Source organism: Nerophis lumbriciformis, linkage group LG02, assembly GCF_033978685.3.
Source record: "Nerophis lumbriciformis linkage group LG02, RoL_Nlum_v2.1, whole genome shotgun sequence".
Classification (NCBI taxonomy): Eukaryota; Metazoa; Chordata; class Actinopteri; order Syngnathiformes; family Syngnathidae; genus Nerophis; species Nerophis lumbriciformis.
In genome coordinates, this window is record NC_084549.2 from 41,102,501 (window position 1) to 41,123,868 (window position 21,368).

General features: G+C 39.8%; 1 protein-coding gene across 4 annotated transcripts in view; it reads left to right on the forward strand.

Annotated features, from left to right (window-relative positions):
- Nucleotides 1-21,368, forward strand: part of LOC133607810 (serine/threonine-protein kinase 32C-like) — a 186,347-nt gene that overhangs the window by 55,635 nt on the left and 109,344 nt on the right. For all 4 annotated transcript variants that reach the window (XM_061962795.1, XM_061962787.1, XM_061962803.1 and 1 more), the window contains one exon: nucleotides 14,654-14,709. In XM_061962795.1, the coding sequence (XP_061818779.1) occupies nucleotides 14,654-14,709 (56 nt within the window). The remainder of the gene's footprint in view (nucleotides 1-14,653; nucleotides 14,710-21,368) is intronic.

The window sequence follows — 21,368 nt, forward strand, 5'->3', positions numbered from 1 at the left end:
CTTGAATCAACACTTGATGCATATAATCACAGCAGTATGATGATTCTATGTGTCTACATTAAAACATTCTTGTTCATACTGCATTAATATATGCTCATTTTAAACTTTCATGCAGAGAGGGAAATCACAACTAGGTCAATTGACCAAAACTGTATTTATTAAACAGTTATTAAGCAGTGGCACAAACATTCATGTCATTTCCAAAACAGAAAGTGCAAGATTGTCAGAGACATTTTCAAACACGCTATTAGTGAACTTTTGTGCATGATGTCACTAAGATGACATATCAAAACAACACTAAATTAAGGTGCACTTTTTGTACAGAACGCCACTACAATGTTTTAAAAACAAATAAAGTGCACTTTTGTGCATGATGTCACACAAGATATTTCAATAAGTGTCAAATAAAAATTAGCTGCATAATAGGAAATCCAATAGTGTATGTCCTTCGCTATGTGGTAGGTTCCTGCGGACGTTATCTCCTTTTGTTGTTGACTATTTTTTTCATACGGTGTTGATGTGGAAATGGTTGCCTCTGCATTTTGTTGGTGTGGCACCGGCCGGAGATGTTGATATGCGGCGTTTCAAGCACTCCTTGTTCTCTAGCGGGTGACTTTTCAAATGATGCTACAAATTAGCAGTAATGCTACTTTTTGTAGCAACGCTTTTTTATTACGGTTGTCTGTTCAACATAGGGCTGGGCGATATATCGATATATTCGATATATCGCGGGTATGTCTCTGTGCAATATAGAAAATGACTATATCGTGATATTCCAGTATACGTTCTCACGCAGTTGCTTTTAGCTGCTGGCATTACACGACTACAGGCTCTTCCCACTCCTTCTTGTGTCTCCTTCTCAAAGACAGCAAGCGCACCTTCTTACACACGTCACATACCGTCACGTCATACGTCACATACGTATACGCCCTCGCGGAGCAGAGAGGTAGCAGTTAGCTGTGGTGCGAGTGGTAATACGAGAGAAAGAAGGTGTAAATCTTGTAACAAATGAAGGAAAAATTAATTCCCAAGAAAAACAACAGGGTGTCCATCGTCTGGCGGTGGTTTGGCTTCAAGTGGGAATATGTCGAACAGACAACCGTAATTTGTCAAGTGTGGGGCAAAAGTGTTGCTACAAAAAATAGCATTACTGCTAATATGTAGCATCATTTGAAAAGTCACCTGCTAGAGAATGAAGAGTGCTGACTCCGCATGTCAACATCTCCGTTCGGTGCCACATGCCCACACCATCAAAATGCCGAGGCAAACATTTCCAGATCAACACCGTATGAAAAAAATAAGTCAACAACAAAAGGAGATAATGTCCACAATAACCTACCACATAGCGAAAGACGAACACTATTTGATTTCCTATTATGCAGCTCATTTTTATTTGACAGTTATTGAAATATCTTGTGTGACATCATGCACAAAAGTGCACTTTATTTGTTTTAAACTATTGTAGTGGCGTTCTGTACAAAAAGTGCACTTTAATTTAGTGTTGTTTTGATATGTCATCTTCGTGACATCATGCACAAAAGTGAACTAATAGCTTGTTTTAAAATGTATCTGACAATCTTGCACTTTCTGTTTTGGAAATGACATGAATGTTTGTGCCACTGCTTAATAACTGTTTAATAAATACAGTTTTGGTCAATTGACTTAGTTGTGATTTCCCTCTCTGCATGAAAGTTTAAAATGAGCATATATTAATGCAGTATGAACGAGAATGTTTTAATGTAGACACATAGAATCATCATACTGGTGTGATTATATGCATCAAGTGTTAATTCAAGGCTAAGGCAAAATATCGAGATATATATCGTGTATCGCGATATGACCTAAAAATATCGAGATATTAAAAAAAGGCCATATCGCCCAGCCCTAGTTCAACATATTCCCGCTTGAAGCCAAACCACCGCCAGATGATGGACCCTGTGCTGTTTTTCTTGGAATTAATTATTCCTTAATTTTTTACCAGATTTGCACCTTCTTTCTCTCGTATAACTATTCGCACCACAGCTAACGTTACCCATTCCGCTACGTCTCTGCTACGCAAGAACGTTTGACGTTGCACGCGTGACAGTATGTGACGTATGTAAGAAGGTGCGCTTGTTTTATGTCTCTGTGAGAAGGAGAGACAAGAAAGAGTGAGAATTGCCTGCAGTGTAATGCCCGCAGCTAAAAGCAACTGCGTGAGAATGTATACTCGAATATCACGATATAGTAATTTTCTATATCGCACAGAGACAAACCCGCGATATGTCGAGTATGTTCGATATATCGCCCAGCCCTAATTGCAATGTCCCAATGTGTTAGAATTTTCTCGCTTGACATTAAGAGTTCACAGTACAGTACGATTTTCGTACGGCCCACTTTTCCTATGACTCGTTTTTCAATGAAAATTGTATCCCAAATATTGTTTACCGTATTTTTCGGATTATAAGTTGCAGTTTTTTTCATAGTTTGGCCGGGGGTGCGACATATACTCCGGAGCGACTTATGTGTGAAATTATTAACACATTACCGTAAAATATAAAATAATATTATTTATCTAATTCACGGAAGAGACGAAGCAAATGGCAGCAATCGTCACACACACGTCAACCAGTAGAAATTATGCGGGGGCAGATCATGGCACAAGTGCATTGTGGGTCATGTGATGCTACCTGCTACTACATCCGTAGCTATAAAAATGGATCATTTCAACATTGGCGGTAATTTATAAAAACTGAGAAGGGCTGAACAAAAATGGCACCGAAAAGGAAATCATATACTGCAGATTACAAGCTGGACGTAGTGAAATATGCAGAAGAGAACGGCAATTGAGCAGCAGAAAGAAAGGAAACGGCGCATACCAGAGGCAAAACCGGGGAGGAAGATTTCATCGGTTTTAGCGATCGGGAGTGACAGATTGTTTGGTAAATGTATAGCATGTTCTATATGTTATAGTTATTTGAATGACTCTTGCCATGATGTGTTGCGTTAACATACCAGGCACATTCTCAGTTGGTTATTTGTGCGTCATATGGGGTACACTTATTCAGCCTGTTGTTCAATATTCTTTATTTATTTTAAATTGCCTTTCAAATGTCTATTCTTGGTGTTGGATTTTATCAAATAAATTTCTCCCAAAAATGCGACATATATATGTTTTTTTCCTTCTTTATTGTGCATTTTCGGCCGGTGCGACGTATACTCCGGAGTAGGGCTGGGCGATATATCGATATACTCGATATATCGCGGGTTTGTCTCTGTGCGATATAGAAAATGACTATATCGTGATATTCGAGTATACGTTCTCACGCAGTTGCTTTTAGCTGCGTGGCATTAAACTGCATGCTTTTCTCACTCTTTCCTGTCTCTCCTTCTCACAGAGACTTAAAACAAGCCCACCTTCTTACACACGTAACATACTATCACGTGAGCAACGTCACACGCTCCCGCGGAGCGAGAGGTAGTGACATGGTAACGTTAGCTGTGATGCTAACAGCTAACGGTGTGGTGCGAGTGGTAATACGAGAGAAAGAAGGTGCGAATCTGGTAACAAATGGAGGAAGAATTAATTCCCAAGAAATACAGCACGGGGTCCATCGTCTGATGGTGGTTTGGCTTCAAGCGGGAATATGTCTTTACATCATGTCAACATCTCCGTTCGGTGCCACACCAACTAAATGCCGAAGCAACTATTTCCACATCAACACCGTAGGACATATACTATTTGATATGCAGCTAATTTTTATGTGACACTTATTGAAATATCTTGTGTGTCATCATGCACAAAAGTGCACTTACAGCTTGTTTTAAAATATCTCCGACAATCTTGCACTTTCTGTTTTGGAAATGACATGAATGTTTGTGCCACTGCTTATTAACTGTTTAATAAATACACTTTTGGTCAATTGACTTAGTTGTGATTTCCCTCTCTGCATGAAAGTTTCAAATTAGCATATATTAATGCAGTATGAACAAGAATGTTTTAATGTAGACACATAGAATCATCATACTGGTGTGATTATATGTATCAAGTGTTCATTCAAGGCTAAGACAAAATATCCAGATATATATCGTGTATCGCGATATGGCCTAAAAAATATCGAGATATTAAAAAAAGGCCATATCGCCCAGCCCTACTCCGGAGCGACTTATAGTCCGAAAAATACGGTAGGTTTTTGTATACCGTCTCATTTATTTTACTGACAAACATTGTTTAAAATCATTGCACATAATAAGTGCCCAAACAACGAATCACACGTGTTTACTCAGTCTCTGTGGGTTTTTTTATCGCACAAAATAAGACACCATAGGGCCAAACAAAGTTGCAAGTGACATAACTTTAATAAAGAACATGAGAAACACTATTGAATTCAAGACAGCATTCGTAGCAAAGTCCAAAGGTGGTCAACTTGAAGACTCCCTCGGGTCCTTCTGTCTTTTTCTCCAATGTTTTACCTGCAAGCTTCTATACCAAATTTTACTGGTAGTGTTTTGGCTCTATACATATGGCTCTTGCACAGCTATTTAAAGATGATTTAAAAACATGTAACTATATGAAAGATTCATGAAGCATTGAAAGCTCGTAGACAAAAATCAAAGGAGCTCAGTGGGATGTCATTAAAGAAGAACGGGGAAAAAGAACCCCAGCACAAAATTGAATTGCTAAATAGTACAGTTTACATGCATCCAGCTCACAATACTACCATCACTTGACCACAAGGAACTATTAAACAAAGTGGCTCAATAATATTCAGTTTGTACAGAGAGGAAGTAAATACAGCTTTTTTTTAGTCTTGTTTGTCTTATGATCCTTGTTGGCCTTCATGATGCTCACACTCCAGTGTGGGTGTCTGCTGAAAAAAATGCAAAAATGCATTGAAAACTTGACAAGTTGCTTTAAGTTAGTGTACAGGAAGGCGGTATAGCATCACATTAGAGGGTGTATTCCCAAAAGGCAGAATAGGAAGGGATCGATGCCAAAAGGAGTTGTGATCAAAACCTTAGGGATCATTAGAACATTTTGCAGTTTAGTCACACAATGACGTAATCACAAGTCACTTAACAGAATTGAAGCTGTGCTAGGCTCATTTACATATTTAACATTCCATATACAGTGTTTTCTAAAAACATAAACAATTTGTATGACTTTTTTCCAGTCTTTTTTTAATTCAGTATTAAACCCTGCTCTGTGCATGTGCTCAAAACGGCAGTAGTGACTAGGGCTGCCGCTATGAGATTATTTTAGTAATTGAGTAATGTATTGATTATTTTTTATATTAATCGAATAATCAGATAAAACACACTTTATACCCTCAACGTGTATTTCAGATAACATAGTTATGTGCTCTTTATGGCAGTGGCCCTGCGGAAACTTTGTCCGCGTTTTTAAAGTTCTGAGTACTCCATGCAGACTGCAGTTTCTCAATTTAATAGTTACACCTGCTCAGTGGCCTTGTGGTTAGAGTGTCCACCCTGAGCTCGGTAGGTTGTGAGTTCAAACCAAAGACTATAAAAATGGGAGCCATTACTGCTTGGCACTCAGCATCAAGAGTTGGAATTGGGGGTTAAATCACCAAAAATGATTCCGGGCGCGGCCACTGCTGCTGCTCACTGCTCCCCTCACCTCCCAGGGGGTAATCAAGGGTGATGGGTCAAATGCAGAGAATAATTTCGCCACACCTAGTGTGTGTGTGACAATCATTGGTACTTGTACTTTAACACTCATTAAACAATTAATTTAAGCAATAGAATATAAATCAAAGCTTTTTTCTAATCAGATTAATTGATTAATTGTTGCAACCATAGTAGTGACAAACACTACAATTAGTTAAACAAGGCTTTGAGCAGACACAGATATAGTGTTTACGCTCTTGACGACAGTAAGTGTCACTCTTATTGCAAGCTACATACTGAGTATAGCTGAGATTTTGTCTACCACAGAGCTTTATTGTCTTACATTTGCTTGTCTGTTGACAGAGATTTGTTTGATTACATAAACCAAGCAATGTAGCATTTTGGTTGGATTTTTTATGATTTAATTTTCTCACTTGCAGAAACAATTAATGTATGTATTCCCGTCTGGAAAACACTGCCACGTACAGTGTAAATTGTGTTTGGTGGGCAAATGACGTTCAATGCTACGCACCATCTGAGAAAACAGAATGGTTGAAGCTTTGCTGACATCAAAGTTATCAGGTTGCCCTCATTATGATGGTGCTCTGCCTGCTTCACAGTATTTGGTGGCACTGGAGCTCAGCTGGACGCATCAATACCAGCCAACAGTGGAACTGTACCTCTCGTCCATTTTATTGATCATGTATTGTAGGGATTAGTTTAGCAGTTGCCTCTTTGCCTCTCTGAAACTTGAGGCCACATAATGGGCAATGTCATATCGTTAGTAGCAATTTCATTCACAGAACACCCACTTATGCTCTATCTCTATCTAAATTTTCTCGATGCAAACTAAAGCGGGTTTTGGGGAATTAGCAACCCATTAATCTCACAGTAGGCGAAGAATGGACAGTACTTGTGGTCTGATTGTAAGTATCTCTTCACATTAAGTGTCTCTGCTTTGATTATATTAAATAATCTATTACGTCCTTATAACTTAATTGCAAAATATATATTATTGTGTGTTGCAGTGCATGGTATGCCTGTGCTTCCATGAGTTTTCCTCAGGTATTCAATTTAGTCCATCTTTCTCTCACAGTCCAAACTCAAGTTTGTCAGGTTAACTGAAAACTCTAAATTGCATAAAGGTATGTTTGAGAGTCTGTCTTTGTTCATGTGTTGTGTTCAGCATCTCAAAGTAGTAGTAGTCTTCAAATATGAACAGACATATGACTTAGTTAGACAGTGCATCCAGGAAGTACTCACACCACTTCATTTTTTTACAGCCTAATACCAAAATGGAATAAATTCACGTGTCCTCAAAATTCTACACACAATACCCCATAATGACAATGTGATTTTTTTTAATTTGTATAATTTAGCAAATTTGTTAAAAATAATAAAAATAAAAATAAATCACATGTACGTAAGTGTTCACAGCCTTTGTTCAATACTTTGCAGCACTGTACAGTGCAAGCATTTAAGTTGCATTTGGGACTAAAAATAGGTTGTGCGAGTTTTGGGGGAAAGAAGTAGCACACGTGCGAATACAGATTTTGCTCCCAAAATAGATCCATCCAAAGTTGATTAAACAAGAGTAAAAAAAAATGCCTATCTGTATAGCATGTTTGAAATAAACTCAAACCATAACCATAACCAAATGGACTGTGATTGTGAAAGTGATTGACATGGAAGTGTCACACTGTGTGCGCTGCACAGTTTTGTGGGTCCTCCTCCTCCTTCTACTCCTCCTCCGTACACAGAGGGCAGTGGGGCTACAGTTGCTCACAACACGGAACAAACAATGTCTTAGTTGGAGGAACTGGTCAGTAAAGGACAATGTTTTTTTCACCACCTTAAAACTTGACACAAACTACACTGCGCACTAGTAACTACAGGGTTTGGTTAGTTTCTGTTTATTTCGAACATGCAATACAATTACAACGGAGGGAATATTGAACAACAAATCAATAATTTAAAAGACAAACTTGCCATCCAAACGATACCATGTTTGTTGGCAAAAACATATAGCCATGGAAGCACATTCAATGTATTTATTAAGCAGAGGTAACACAAACCAGTGAAAGATTCAAAAGAGCTGCCGTCAGACTTCTGCTGCTAGCCTGCTAAGCTATCAATGCAACTCAAGCCTGCATGGACTCGCTGACATCACACGTGACTAGGCAACAGGCCCCGCCTTTCAAAAGGCACACACACAGACGCACACAATGAAACTTACTTATCTTAACTGCATTATGCCAGATAATTAATTTTTTTTTTTAATTAAGGCATTAGCTACTTTACCGAGTAATTAATTACATTTATTAAAGAGTAATTTCGTTTGTAATTCAATTACTTTTTTGGTAAAGTAACACGTTACTAGAATTAATAACTTTTTTTAAGTAATTTTCAGAACACAGCCTGTCACACAGCATCATGAAGCAGTTGGCACATTGGTGTTCCTAGCTGAAATCTTTGTGTGTATGTCCTATAATAATGTTTATCTATAAAAAGACAATTTTAAACATGTCCTCTTAAACCAGGTCACTTTATTTCACATTTTGCTCTTTTGTGTTTTTGTTAGAAAAATAATTTAGCATTGCTAAATGTTTTTTTTTAAAGAAGATTAGAGATTAAATTAGACTTTTTTTTATTTTATTTCCATGGCTTTTTCTTTTTGATTATCTCAAAACACCTCTTAAATTGGTATCTTATTTTACACAACCTACTTTTCTGTTTTTGTGTATTTGGGATCACCATCAGTCCTGAAAATTTAAAAACAAGGCATGGAGGAGATATTTAGTTACGTCAACAAATATTTCCGAGTGTTTTTGTTATTTTATTCGTTTATCAAAGCTATATTTAATATTATCGGATATAACGGTATGACATCATAATCCCTCATATCAGTCCGGTAAATATTGTGTAACCCTTTTATAAAAACACACCTCAAACAACATTACATTGCTCTATGACCATTCATACAAGTATATTATATCTTTTTACAGCCATCACTGTATCGTATGTGATTTTGTCTCAATTTTTTAAACGTTACGTTAAGCAGACTTACAAAATAACCATGTCAAAGACATACTGTGTATATATAATTATCAGCTCCATGTTTTTGCAACTTTAATGATACATCCATCCATCCATCCATCTTCCTCCGCTTATCCGTGGTCGGGTCGCGGGGGCAGCAGCCTAAGCAGGGAAGCCCAGACTTTCCTCTCCCCAGCCACTTCATCCAGAGGCGTTCCCAGGCCAGCCGGGAGACATAGTCTTCCCAACGTGTCCTGGATCTTCCCCGTGGCCTCCAACCGGTTGGACGTGACCTAAACACCTCCCTAGGGAGGCGTTCGGGTGGCATCCTGACCAGATGCCCGAACCACCTCATCTGGCTCCTCTCGATGTGGAGGAGCATTGGCTTTAATTTGAGCTCCCCCCCGGATGGCAGAGCTTCTCACCCTATTTCTAAGGGAGAGCCCCGCCACCCGGCGGAGGATACTCATTTCAGCCGCTTGTACCCGTGATCTTGTCCTTTCGGTCATAACCCAAAGCTCATGACCATAGGTGAGGATGGGAACGTAGATCGACCGGTAAATTGAGAGCTTTGCCTTCCGGCTCAGCTCCTTCTTCACCACGGATCGATACAGCGTCCGCATTACTGAAGACGCCGCACCGATCCGCCTGTCAATCTTACGATCCACTCTTCCCTCACTCGTGAACAAGTCTCCGAGGTACTTGAACTCCTCCACTTGGGGCAGGGTCTCCTCCCCAACCCGGAGATGGCACTCCACCAGTTTCCGGGCGAGAACCATGGACTCGGACTTGGAGGTGCTGATTCTCATCCCAGTCGCTTCACACTCGGCTGCGAACCGATCCAGTGAGAGATGAAGATCCTGGCCAGATGAAGCCATCAGGACCACATCATCTGCAAAAAGCAGAGACCTAATCCTGTAGCCACTAAACCGGATCCCCTCAACGCCTTGACTGCGCCTAGAAATTCTGTCCGTAAAAGTTATGAACAGAATCGGTGACAAAGGGCAGCCTTGGCGGAGTCCAACCCTCACTGGAAACGTGTCCGACTTACTGCCGGCAATGCGGACCAAGCTCTGACACTGATAGTACAGGGAGCGGATTGCCACAATCAGACAGTCCGATAACCCATACTCTCTGAGCACTCCTCACAGGACTTCCCGAGGGACATAGTCAAATGCCTTCTCCAAGTCCACAAAGCACATGTAGACTGGTTGGGCAAACTCCCATGCACCCTCAAGGACCCTGCGGAGAGTATAGAGCTGGTCCACAGTTCCACGACCAGGACGAAAACCACACTGTTCCTCCTGAATCCGAGGTTCGACTATCCGGCGTAGCCTCCTCTCCAGTACACCTGAATAGACCTTACCGGGAAGGCTGAGGAGTGTGATCCCACGATAGTTGGAACACACTCTCCGGTTCCCCTTCTTAAAGAGAGGAACCACCACCCCGGTCTGCCAATCCAGAGGTACCGCCCCCGATGTCCACGCGATGCTGCAGAGTCTTGTCAACCAAGACAGCCCCATAGCATCCAGGGCCTTAAGAAACTCCGGGCGGATCTCATCCATCCCCGGGGCCTTGCCACCGAGGAGCTTTTTAACTACCTCAGCAAACGTTAATGATACAAAATATAGTATTAGTAAAGTATTAATATACTTTTAGTATATCATACTTTGTATTGTTACTGTCGATATTTGTACCGATTAGCCTACCTTTGTTTACATTCAAGAGCTCTATCTTGTGGTTAAGCCTATTTGGTTTTTCCTCATCCTCGAGTGATAATCCTTGTAAGAAATTTAGTTTATTTGCTGGCATGTAGGTGATGATTGCTGACGTAGAAGCGGCTTTGCACTGTGGAGGGACATTAGCCCCGAGCGAGGACGCCACATTGCATTGTGGACTTATTTCATTCCTTGCCGCTGCCACCCTAATAGGTACTGTATGTAACCACCAACTACCACTATCTGTATTTCTTTAGTTTACATTTGCAGTGTCTCGCTAATTTAGGCTTAGTTTGAGATTTTTCCACATACGTGAAGGTGCACTGTACTAAAGACTAGCCTTATGTACCCCATAACATGGGCTCCTTGCCAGTTTTAACTCCTTCACAGGAGCCAATCACCCACTGTGGATGGCTGTGGAGCCCACTCAGCATCTCACTTTATTATGTGTCAGCAGCTTCCTAACCAAACAGAAGATGTTATTCTTTCACATTCTCTTTAATAGATGAAACATTTTCTAATACTGCATGTTGCAGGAGCACATCATAACCTTTTAAAAATAAATCACTAAAACTGAGGAAAGTTAAAGGCTTTTTAATCCAAATTCCTAGTGTTGTTACTTTAAAGTGACTTTACAACATAAGACACTGGTTCCTTTCAGCACCTCAGATGTCCCAGTTCTCTGTCAAAGTTCATACTTCCAGAGAGTATTGACCCAACACAAGCTCATGTTCTCTTTCAGTCTACCCTCTACCAACAGACAGCTGGCATTTAATGATTCGAATGCATATTCAATCCAAGATGGTTAAAATGTCTGTGGGCAAAGGTTGTATTGTATCTTCCTCACTACCTTTTTGGAGTATCCCTCCCCGGAAGGCTTACTTGCCATCAGCTGCTTTGCTTGATTACCAGTTCACTGTGGAGTGACATAAATTGCAACCACCAGCGTTGTGTTGACTACAGGTAATTTCCACAAACACTTTTAAGGTAATTGAAGCTTATGTGTGGATCTCCCTTAGGAATTCTTTGTGGTTTTGATTGTCTTTTATGAATGAATGCCTTCTGTTCTTTCACCATGTGGCTCAGCAACCATTTGGCAACTACGTGGCAATCAATGATGTGCAGCCCTGAGAGACCACACTGTGAATCTGATGACACTCAGTGATAGTGTTAGAGATGACATTTTTGAAGCCGGTAGTTTAGTCTGAAAATTTTAGATGGCCAAAAGAAGTTAAAGAATATAAATAATGTATTGCAATCAATTCAGTCGATCTGAAAGACATCTTACTTATATGCATATTGTTTCTTCCAGCATGAGAGACTTCTATACTGGATGTAAAATCTCTGAGGCTTGATTACTATAAGCCAGCTCAGTGGTACCTCAGGATGCAAGTTTTTAAATTGATGCTTGTACCTAAAAAAAACTTCCATATATCCATCCATTTTCTACTGCTTGTCGCCACCCTCATAGGAGGGCCAACACAGATATACAGACAACAATCACACTCACAGTCACACACTATAGGGCCAATTTAGTGTACTTGTGAAGTGAAATATCTTGGCTCATTGAAATGACTTCAAATCAATTGAATCAGTTCTTAACCCCTGCAAAACAGCACCATTTTAATGTGTAACATGCCGTTTTAAAAAGAAAAACCCTTTTAGGTAGTGAGTATTGAATGAAAAACAATACAATAGAATTTACAATCCCCGTTTCCAGATGAGTTGGGAAATTGTGTTAGATGTAAATATAAACGGAATACAATGATTTGCAAATCATTTTCAACCCATATTCAGTTGAATATGCTACAAAGACAACATATTTGATGTTCAAACTGATAAACATTTTTTTTTTTTTGCAAATAATCATTAACTTTTGAATTTGATGCCAGCAATACGTGACAAAGAAGTTGGGAAAGGTGGCAATAAATACTGATAAAGTTGAGGAATGCTCATCAAACACTTATTTGGAACATCCCACAGGTGTGCAGGCTAATTGGGAACAGGTGGGTGCCATGATTGGGTATAAAAACAGCTTCCCAAAAAATGCTCAGTCTTTCACAAGAAAAGATGGGGCGAGGTACACCCCTTTGTCCACAACTGCGTGAGCAAATAGTCAAACAGTTTAAGAACAACGTTTCTCAAAGTGCAATTGCAAGAAATTTAGGGATTTCAACATTTACGGTCCATAATATTATCAAAAGGTTCAGAGAATCTGGAGAAATCACTCCACGTAAGCGGCATGGCCGGAAACCAACATTGAATGACCGTGACCTTCGATCCCTCAGACGGCACTGTATCAAAAACCGACATCAATCTCTAAAGGATATCACCACATGGGCTCAGAAACACTTCAGAAAACTACTGTCACTAAATTCAGTTTGCCGCTACATCTGTAAGTGCAAGTTAAAGCTCTACTATGCAAAGCGAAAGCCATTTATCAACAACATCCAGAAGCGCTGCTGAGATCATCTAAGATGGACTCATGCAAAGTGGAAAAGTGTTCTGTGGTCTGACGAGTCCACATTTCAAACTGTTTTTGGAAATATTCGACATCGGACCAAAGGGGAAGCGAACCATCCAGACTGTTATCGACGCAAAGTTCAAAAGCCAGCATCTGTGATGGTATGGTGGTGCATTAGTGCCCAAGGCATGGGTAACTTACACATCTGTGAAGGCACCATTAATGCTGAAAGGTACATACAGGTTTTGGAACAACATATGCTGCCATCTAAGCGCCGTCTTTTTCATGGACGCCCCTGCTTATTTCAGCAAGACAATGCCAAGCCACATTCAGCACGTGTTACAACAGCGTGGCTTCGTAAAAAACGAGTGCGGGTACTTTCCTGGTCTGCCTGCAGTCCAGACCTGTCTCCCATCGAAAATGTGTGGCGCATTATGAAGCGTAAAATACGACAGCGGAGACCCCGGACTGTTGAACGACTGAAGCTCTACATAAAACAAAAATGGGAAAGAATTCCACTTTCAAAGCTTCAACAATTAGTTTTCTCAGTTCCCAATCATTTATTGAGTGTTGTTAAAAGAAAAGGTGATGTAACACAGTGGTGAACATGCCCTTTCCCAACTACTTTGGCACGTGTTGCAGCCATGAAATTCTAAGTTGATTATTATTTGCAAAAAATAAATAAAGTTTATGAGTTTGAACATCAAATATCTTGTCTTTGTTGTGCATTCAATTGAATATGGGTTGAAAAGGATTTGCAAATCATTGTATTCCATTTATATTTACATCTAACACAATTACCCAACTCATATGGAAACGGGGTTTGTACTAATAACAACTGCATTAGTTTTATGAAGTAATGTAATAATAATGTACAGCATTTACCTCAAAGAGCTGTCTTCTATAGTATTGCCTTGTAGCTGCTCTTCTGTCAAACACACCTTCAGCAGCTTTTCTATATTGTCGTGGATATACAGTATGTCTGCTGTTAGGTTATTGTTTTTACGTCTTTGGCTGGTGCTGTGTTCCCTCTTCCCACACATTTTGCTCACACATTTTTACTCAATTAAAATTGTCAGCATCATTTGATGTTAAAAAAAAAAAATTCAGTTCGCAAAATTAATCTGCAAAGATTTCTGTTACATTAACTGATTGTCAAAGGAAAGTTTGGTAATTAAGACCTGTTTTTAAAATCGTGTTTTTGATTATTTATCTCTTTAGTTCAATGAACACCATTTACTTCCTCTTCTCAGCACTGTCCTTCACATTCACTTTCTTTGTTACCATGGTTGGAAAACAAAGTTATGTTGATCTCTAGCTAAAACCTATTGCTAGCAGGTAAGACGGACTGTTTTGGTGGGATATTACATTTCACTACAGTTCACAGTAACATTTGCTACGTCAACTAGCGATAAGGAGGGTCGTAATCTGAAATTTTGCTCGCAAACTAAAGCATAACAAAAGACAGTTCATATGCTCAAAAACTCATAATATGAGACACTCATATCCCGAGGTACCACTTTACTTCTCAAAAATAGTAGGGTGGGGTTTAGGGGGTGAATAACAAAATCCGCAATGGATTTACTGATACTTCTTTTTCCCACACCGTAACTAATACTAATGACTGTGTTGATACTACAAATTACTGTACCTTCTCTCTTATGAATGTGTATAACAACATTTCTATTTTGTTAATGCATACAACCAACATCTTAGCCTTTTTTAATAGTTATTTTTGGTTATTATTTATGATACCACATGTTGAAAAATGCTACTAAAACTTGACTGATTTTTAGACTGACAGATTGTTTTCTCTGTTTTTCAGTGAACTTTGACCACTTTCAAATATTGCGTGCCATTGGGAAGGGGAGCTTTGGAAAGGTAATGTAGCCTTAAGCTTTTTAGTGGTATTTTGTGAATTCCAATTGACTAGCACAGTCCTTATCTCAGCAAAAGAGTCTGCCAAAACTTCCTGTAACATGATGGAGCTTTAAAAAACGATTATTTTCTGACATGGAAAGGCTAATTGATAAAAGTCACTTTGAGAAGAATGAATTTACTTTTCAGCCCATGCCAGCAAACCTGCTTGGAGTTGTAACCCCCTATATCCATTTAATTACAGACAGTACAATGCTGGCTAGTAGTGCTGAATAGAGCAACGTTGCCCCTTTGTGTGTATAAGATGTATTGTGAAATAAATTGCACCAACCCCGTCAATGCCAATATCCGTTTGGCTTTTCACTGTCAATGAAAAAGACCTTTTGGATTAATGTGTGTGCCACATTTACGAGCAAAGCCAATGTGTGGGGCACATTAGGGCTCAAGATATTGGAGTAGTTTATCTTCTTTGTGAATCTGTAAAACTGTGTTAAACCTTTACACGGCTTTGCATATGTATTTCGTTTTGCTTTTCTCTAAACACAACCTTTTTTTTTTACTAATATGTCCCGGTGTTGTGGAAAGTCATTCCCAGTGTGGAATACATTACCATGACAAATTATGTTAATGTGTTATTTCTTTGTTGCACCACCAAGCTGCCGTCATTTTCCCAATGACAGACCAGAGAATACACTGACTCGGTGCAGACTCAGGCTCTGTCTCCCAAATAATTATATATAATCTGGTATAACACCTCTGTGGCACTGTGGTCCTATGCTTCGTAAAGGGGCTGTTTGCAACGGCTATGCAGTTGCCAACAGGGTCCATGTACGTCACGGCCATCTGTTTTTCATTTGGATTTGAAAAATTATTCAACATAACAATTTATTTTCCCTGTTTTTTGGTTTGCTTTTAAAAAACAAAAAACTGAAACGGATACTTATCAATTATCCATTATCCGAAATGTATTAATGTGTTTGAAAATCGAAAATGGGAATTAAAACAATGAGTGGACTTTTTTCTCTATTCCCCATTCAATGTTTGAACATATGGGTAGATTGCAGTGTCAGTGTTTCTTTTCAGTATCCTCAAGTGAGTGACTCTGAACAACAACATAGATAAGTTACTTGTTTTTTAATTATTTGTTTTTTAATATCAAACCAAACGGGAAACATTGTTTTTTTATGTTCAATTATCGTTTATTTTATTATTATTATTTTAAACGAAAAATGAATGGCCGCGACGTACACAAACTTTACACAAACTGTAAACAAACTGTACACGGATCCACAGCGCATGTGAAGTGAATTGTTAAGAGAATTATTTTTATATAGCGCTTTTCTCTAGTGACTCAAAGCACTTTACATTGTGAAACCCAATATCTAAGTTACATTTTTAAATCAGTGTGGGTGGTACTGGGAGCAGGTGGGTAAAGTGTCTTGCCCAAGGACACAACGGCAGTGACTAGGATGGCAGAAGCAGGGATCGAACCTGGAACCCTCAAGTTGCTGGCACGGCCACTCTACCAACCGAGCTATACCGCCCCATGTGCAATCAACCATATGTCCAAACATTGAACGGGGAATTAAAACTTGCTGTTTTAATTCCTATTTTCTATTTTCAAACGCATGAATAAATGTGTTTGGAAATCGATCAGTGTTCCGTTTTTTGTTTTTATTTTAAAATCAAATAATGGGGACATACGCGTACGCACATTAGTCATGTTTGTTGACAGCTAGTTAGAGCTATTTGGCGAAGTTTAGCAAATAATGTTGGCGATCATTGAGTATTTTGCCTATCAAAGCATTTCTTCACATTGTTGGTGCAGTGATGTCTCTAGGTACGCGTCCAGCGTCCCTGACACATAATTATCTGAAATGACACATTCAACCCCCATCTTGCGTCGTAGGGACTCGCCTCCCACAAAAACGATATGTTGTGTTTAAAATCATAGTAACTAGATGGATGCAAATCATGCAACCATTCGTTGACGATGTCTACAAAAATCAGTAATAAAATGTGTTGCAGAAAAATTATTTGCAGATAGTAGATGCATTTGTGATTAAAGGCTGTGATTGATTGATTGATAGTCAGTGATGTCATCGCTTGTGTTTATCCGGACAAGACATTAGCAAATGTGTGTCTGTGCAACCAGTGACTGCCACACAACTTGGGTGACCAGATGTCCTGCTTTGTGCGGGACAGTCACACATTTTTTTTACCGTATCTATCAGACTATAGAGCACACCGGTATATTAACCGCACCAACTAAATTTTAGAAGAAAAACATTGTTTCCATTAATTAGCCGCACCAGACTATAAGCCGCAGGTATATAAATTGCGAAATGAATTATTTACACAGAAATATTCTGTAAATCTTTATTTACACACCTTAATCGGAACACGGCCTTAAAAGGGCTGATCAAACAAAACAGAAGTCATTGTCATGAACTCACTAGCTGCGCAAGCTTGCTCTCCAATCAGGTAAACAAACTCAATAACTCCGCGGTGACGTCTTGGTGAGTTTAGTGAAAGTGTTGTGAAACTGAAACAATACAAATAGAATGCCAGTTAATAATACTAACACAGACACTAGTAAACGTGTTGCAAATTAGCTATTGCTAACGATGCTAGCGTCATTACATTACGATAGCACGTGCATAAAAACACTTGTTAGGATTAGCCGCACTGTATAATAACCCACAGGGTTCAAAGTGTAGGAAAAAAGTAGCAGCTTATAGTCTGCAATTTATGGTAGTTTTCTCAAGTCCCGCAAATTGAGACTTTGTCTCGAGTTGCTAACAGCCAGCCTGCCATTTTGAAATGCGTGTTTTGTACGGGTAATTCGGCACTTATCAAGTGGAAGTACTGTTTGGAGAAAGTAGTGAGGGTGGGCTGTTTAGTCATGTCAATCAAAAGGGTAGAAAGCACGACTTGCACAGTTAAAAAAGGAAATGCAGCTGTAACAAAGACTGGGAACTATCTATTCCTGGGTGAAACCAGTGCAAGGCAAGTCTGGTAAAGTTTTGTGTAAAATTTGCTCGAGTCATTTTTCCAGGTGACTGTGACATGGTACGACACAGACGCTGTGCGGATCACAAAAAAGTGTTGCTCAAAAGAAACCTTCTCAGTCCATGCCTAAAACCCAAACACGATTCAAACGCAGATAAAGTAAAAGTAGCTGAATTAACTTGCGTCTACCACACTGTGAAACACTCCCTGTCACTTTTGATGACTTAAAAAAACTGCCAGCATGTGGGGTAATCCTTGGTGCTGAAACAGCATTCATTTTGTTTACCGGTATATGGACAAAACTGAAAATATATTATTTTATGTGTTATAAGTTTTGTTTTTTCCTGACCTGTTTTGATTTGTATTGAAGGTCTTGGGGTTGTATTGTTTCCCTCTGTTCACACTAGAATAAGCACACATCTGATTGTGGAGATTGGGGGTACATGAAGTGCCTGTTTGTTTGTTCAAAATAAGAGTTAGCATGCAGCATTTAACTCTTGGAAATCATTTTGCTGCTATAAGCTAACCTGAAAAACAGTAACACGTAAACATAACATGCTGATATTGACATTGATTGGCTGTGTGTGAACTGCATTAGTGTGTCGGCCTGGCAGTTACAGTTAATGTGTGTTGTTGGAGTTGACTGACTGTTTTTGTGGCCATGAACACATCACTGGCTGAGCAGAGAGTGTGCGTTTTTGGTGCAAATGATAGGGAGAGAACAGCTGCTGTCAATGCGACATATAATTTGTTTATTTTGCTGTGATTAGTGATTTAGTAGGCAGCACGGTGCAAGAGGGGTTAGTGCGTCTGCCTCACAATACGAAGGTCCTGAGTAGTCGTGAGTTCAATCCCGGCCTCGAGATCTTTCTGTGTGGAGTTTGCATGTTCTCCCCGTGACTGCGTGGGTTCCCTCCGGGTACTCCGGCTTCCTCCCACCTCCAAAAACATGCACCTGGGGATAGGTTGATTGGCAACACTAAATTGGCCCTAGTGTGTGAATGTGAGTGTGAATGTTGTCTGTCTATCTGTGTTGGCCCTGCGATGAGGTGGCGACTTGTCCAGGGTGTACCCCGCCTTCCGCCCGATTGTAGCTGAGATAGGCTCCAGCGCCCCCCGCGACCCCGAAGGGAATAAGCGGTAGAAAATGTGGTCTGGAAATTACGGTACAATTTGGTATGTATCGAGATGGCAATTTGTTGAGGAAAAAATACTCAAAATAATAGTTTTAAATTAAGTTTTATATTTCAGTTGAAGTACTTTTCATAAAAGGATCATGGAGACAATTCCATAAAAGCATTAGCAGCAAATATAACTTTAAAAATAAGTATCATACATAGTGATAAGACAAGCTAGTGCAAGTAAAAGGCTTGAAGACATGTAGAAATATCATTAATAAATATATTTGAAAAGCAATACACATGATTAAGTAAAAATAATTAAAACAAAAAGTTGGTCAAAGTTTATCATCTTAAATCCAAATACATTTTTGCAACAACAGCCACACATTCGTTTTCTTTATCAATCAATCTTTCAATCAATCTTTATTTATATAGCCCTAAATCACAAGTGTCTCAAAGGGCTGCACAAGCCACAACGACATCCTCGGTACAAAGCCCACATAAGGGCAAGGAAAAACTCACCCCAGTGGGACGTCGCTGTGAATGACTATGAGAAACCTTGGAGAGGACCGCATATGTGGGTAACCCCCCCCCCCCCTCTAGGGGAGACCGAAAGCAATGGATGTCGAGTGGGTCTGACATAATATTGTGAGAGTCCAGTCCATAGTGGATCCAACATAATAGTAAGAGTCCAGTCCATAGTGGGGCCAGCAGGACACCATCCCGAGCGGAGACGGGTCAGCAGCGCAGAGATGTTCCCAGCCGATGCACAGGCGAGCGGTCCACCCCGGGTCCCGACTCTGGACAGCCAGCACTTTACTTTACTGCTTGTATTTATTTTCAGAGTCACAGGTGAGCTGGAGCTTATCCCAGCTTACGTTCGGCATGAGACCATGTACACCTCGGGGTGATCGCCGGTCAATCACAGGGAACACATAGATAAACAATCAGTGGACAATTTAGAGTCTCCAGTTAGTCTAACATGCATGTTTATTGAACATGAGACCCTCATAAGCACATGGAGAAAATTAACACTCCACACAGAGATTCGACCCCTCTGTGAAGCTGCAAACCATGAGGCCATCTTGGATGCTAACCGGCCCCAGCATGGTAATATAAAAAATTTGAATTTAACAAAGTAAAAAATAATGAGTATTTTTTAAGTTGTGTTGTAGTAGGTTGGAGCCGAAAGGGGTCCTGAAGGTGTTCGCATGTGCAAGCATGGCTAACAATATATTTTCTGTTTTATCCTTTCCCTTTAGCTTATTCTTTTTCAACTCAACGATTACACTCTCTTTTGTCACTTTTCATTTCATTGCCCAATATCTCAAAGCCTCTATAGGCTGTAAAGCTGCCAGAATGGCCCTTTTATTTTGATAGTCAGTAAAAAAAAGAAAAAATGCAGTTTCTCTAAAGTTTTACACTTTAACTTTAGTTAGTTAATCTAAAATTTTAAGCATTAGATCTTCCATGACAGCAAGAGGTGTTTGCTGGCAGAGCCTCTATTAGTCTAATGTAGTAATTTAATGATTTTGTCATTTACTGGTGACAAAGAAAAACACAATATTAAAACCTTAACATTTACGTGACTGTACTATGGATGTGGTACAGCAGTTTGCAGCACAGCACTCCCAATGTTGTTGGATCAATCCGCAGTGGTGTGTTGTGTCTGAGGGCAACTTGCAGGATTACAGGGGGGTCATATCGAGCTTTCTTGCCTGGTATCCATCCAACCATCTGCGCTTGGAGTGCTCCTTTGTCTTACTGGACTCATTAAGACAAAAGAGCTTTTGATTGACTTCTGGCGGTCAGTTCCACCACCCACACCAATGTTTTGAGATAGGGACATTGAGATGAATAATGGACTGTTTTATATAACTGGGTCTTCAACTTAACAAACTGAACTGGACAAACAGCACAAACACCCAGTACAAAAGGTCCAAGTTATCTCCACCGATTGAGGAAACTGAGGACCTTTTATGACACAGGTGGCTTCTACAATTTTCAGTGCCAATGTGTGCTGAGGTGGGGGCAGCACCGTCAGAGACAGAAATAGATTTAATGAACTCATTAGAAGATCTGACTGTCATAAGTTGTCCACTGGACACCATCAAGGAATTGGCTGACAGAAGGATGTTGGCTAAGCTGACATCCATAATGGACAAATCCCTCGCCCCCCATACGACACTGTGGAGGCCTCGAGTAGCTCCTTCAGCAGAGGACTGTTCCATTTGCAGTGCAGGATGGAGGGTTACTACAGGTATTTTTTCCCCACAGCCAAAACACTATGACTATTGTAATTTTCTGTATACAACTACTTTTTTCCAACGGTTTGAACCCTGTGCTTTTTTATACAATGTTGCGACTAATTTATGGATTTTTCCAGTGTGATGGAGCAGCCGGTCTCGAGCGGCAGCACATACTGTTCACAAATGTTTCATCTGCCTCAAGAATCAATTTTAGGTCCTATTCTTTTTAATATTTACATGATTCCACTTGGCAGTGTCATCCGGAGACATGGAATTATAT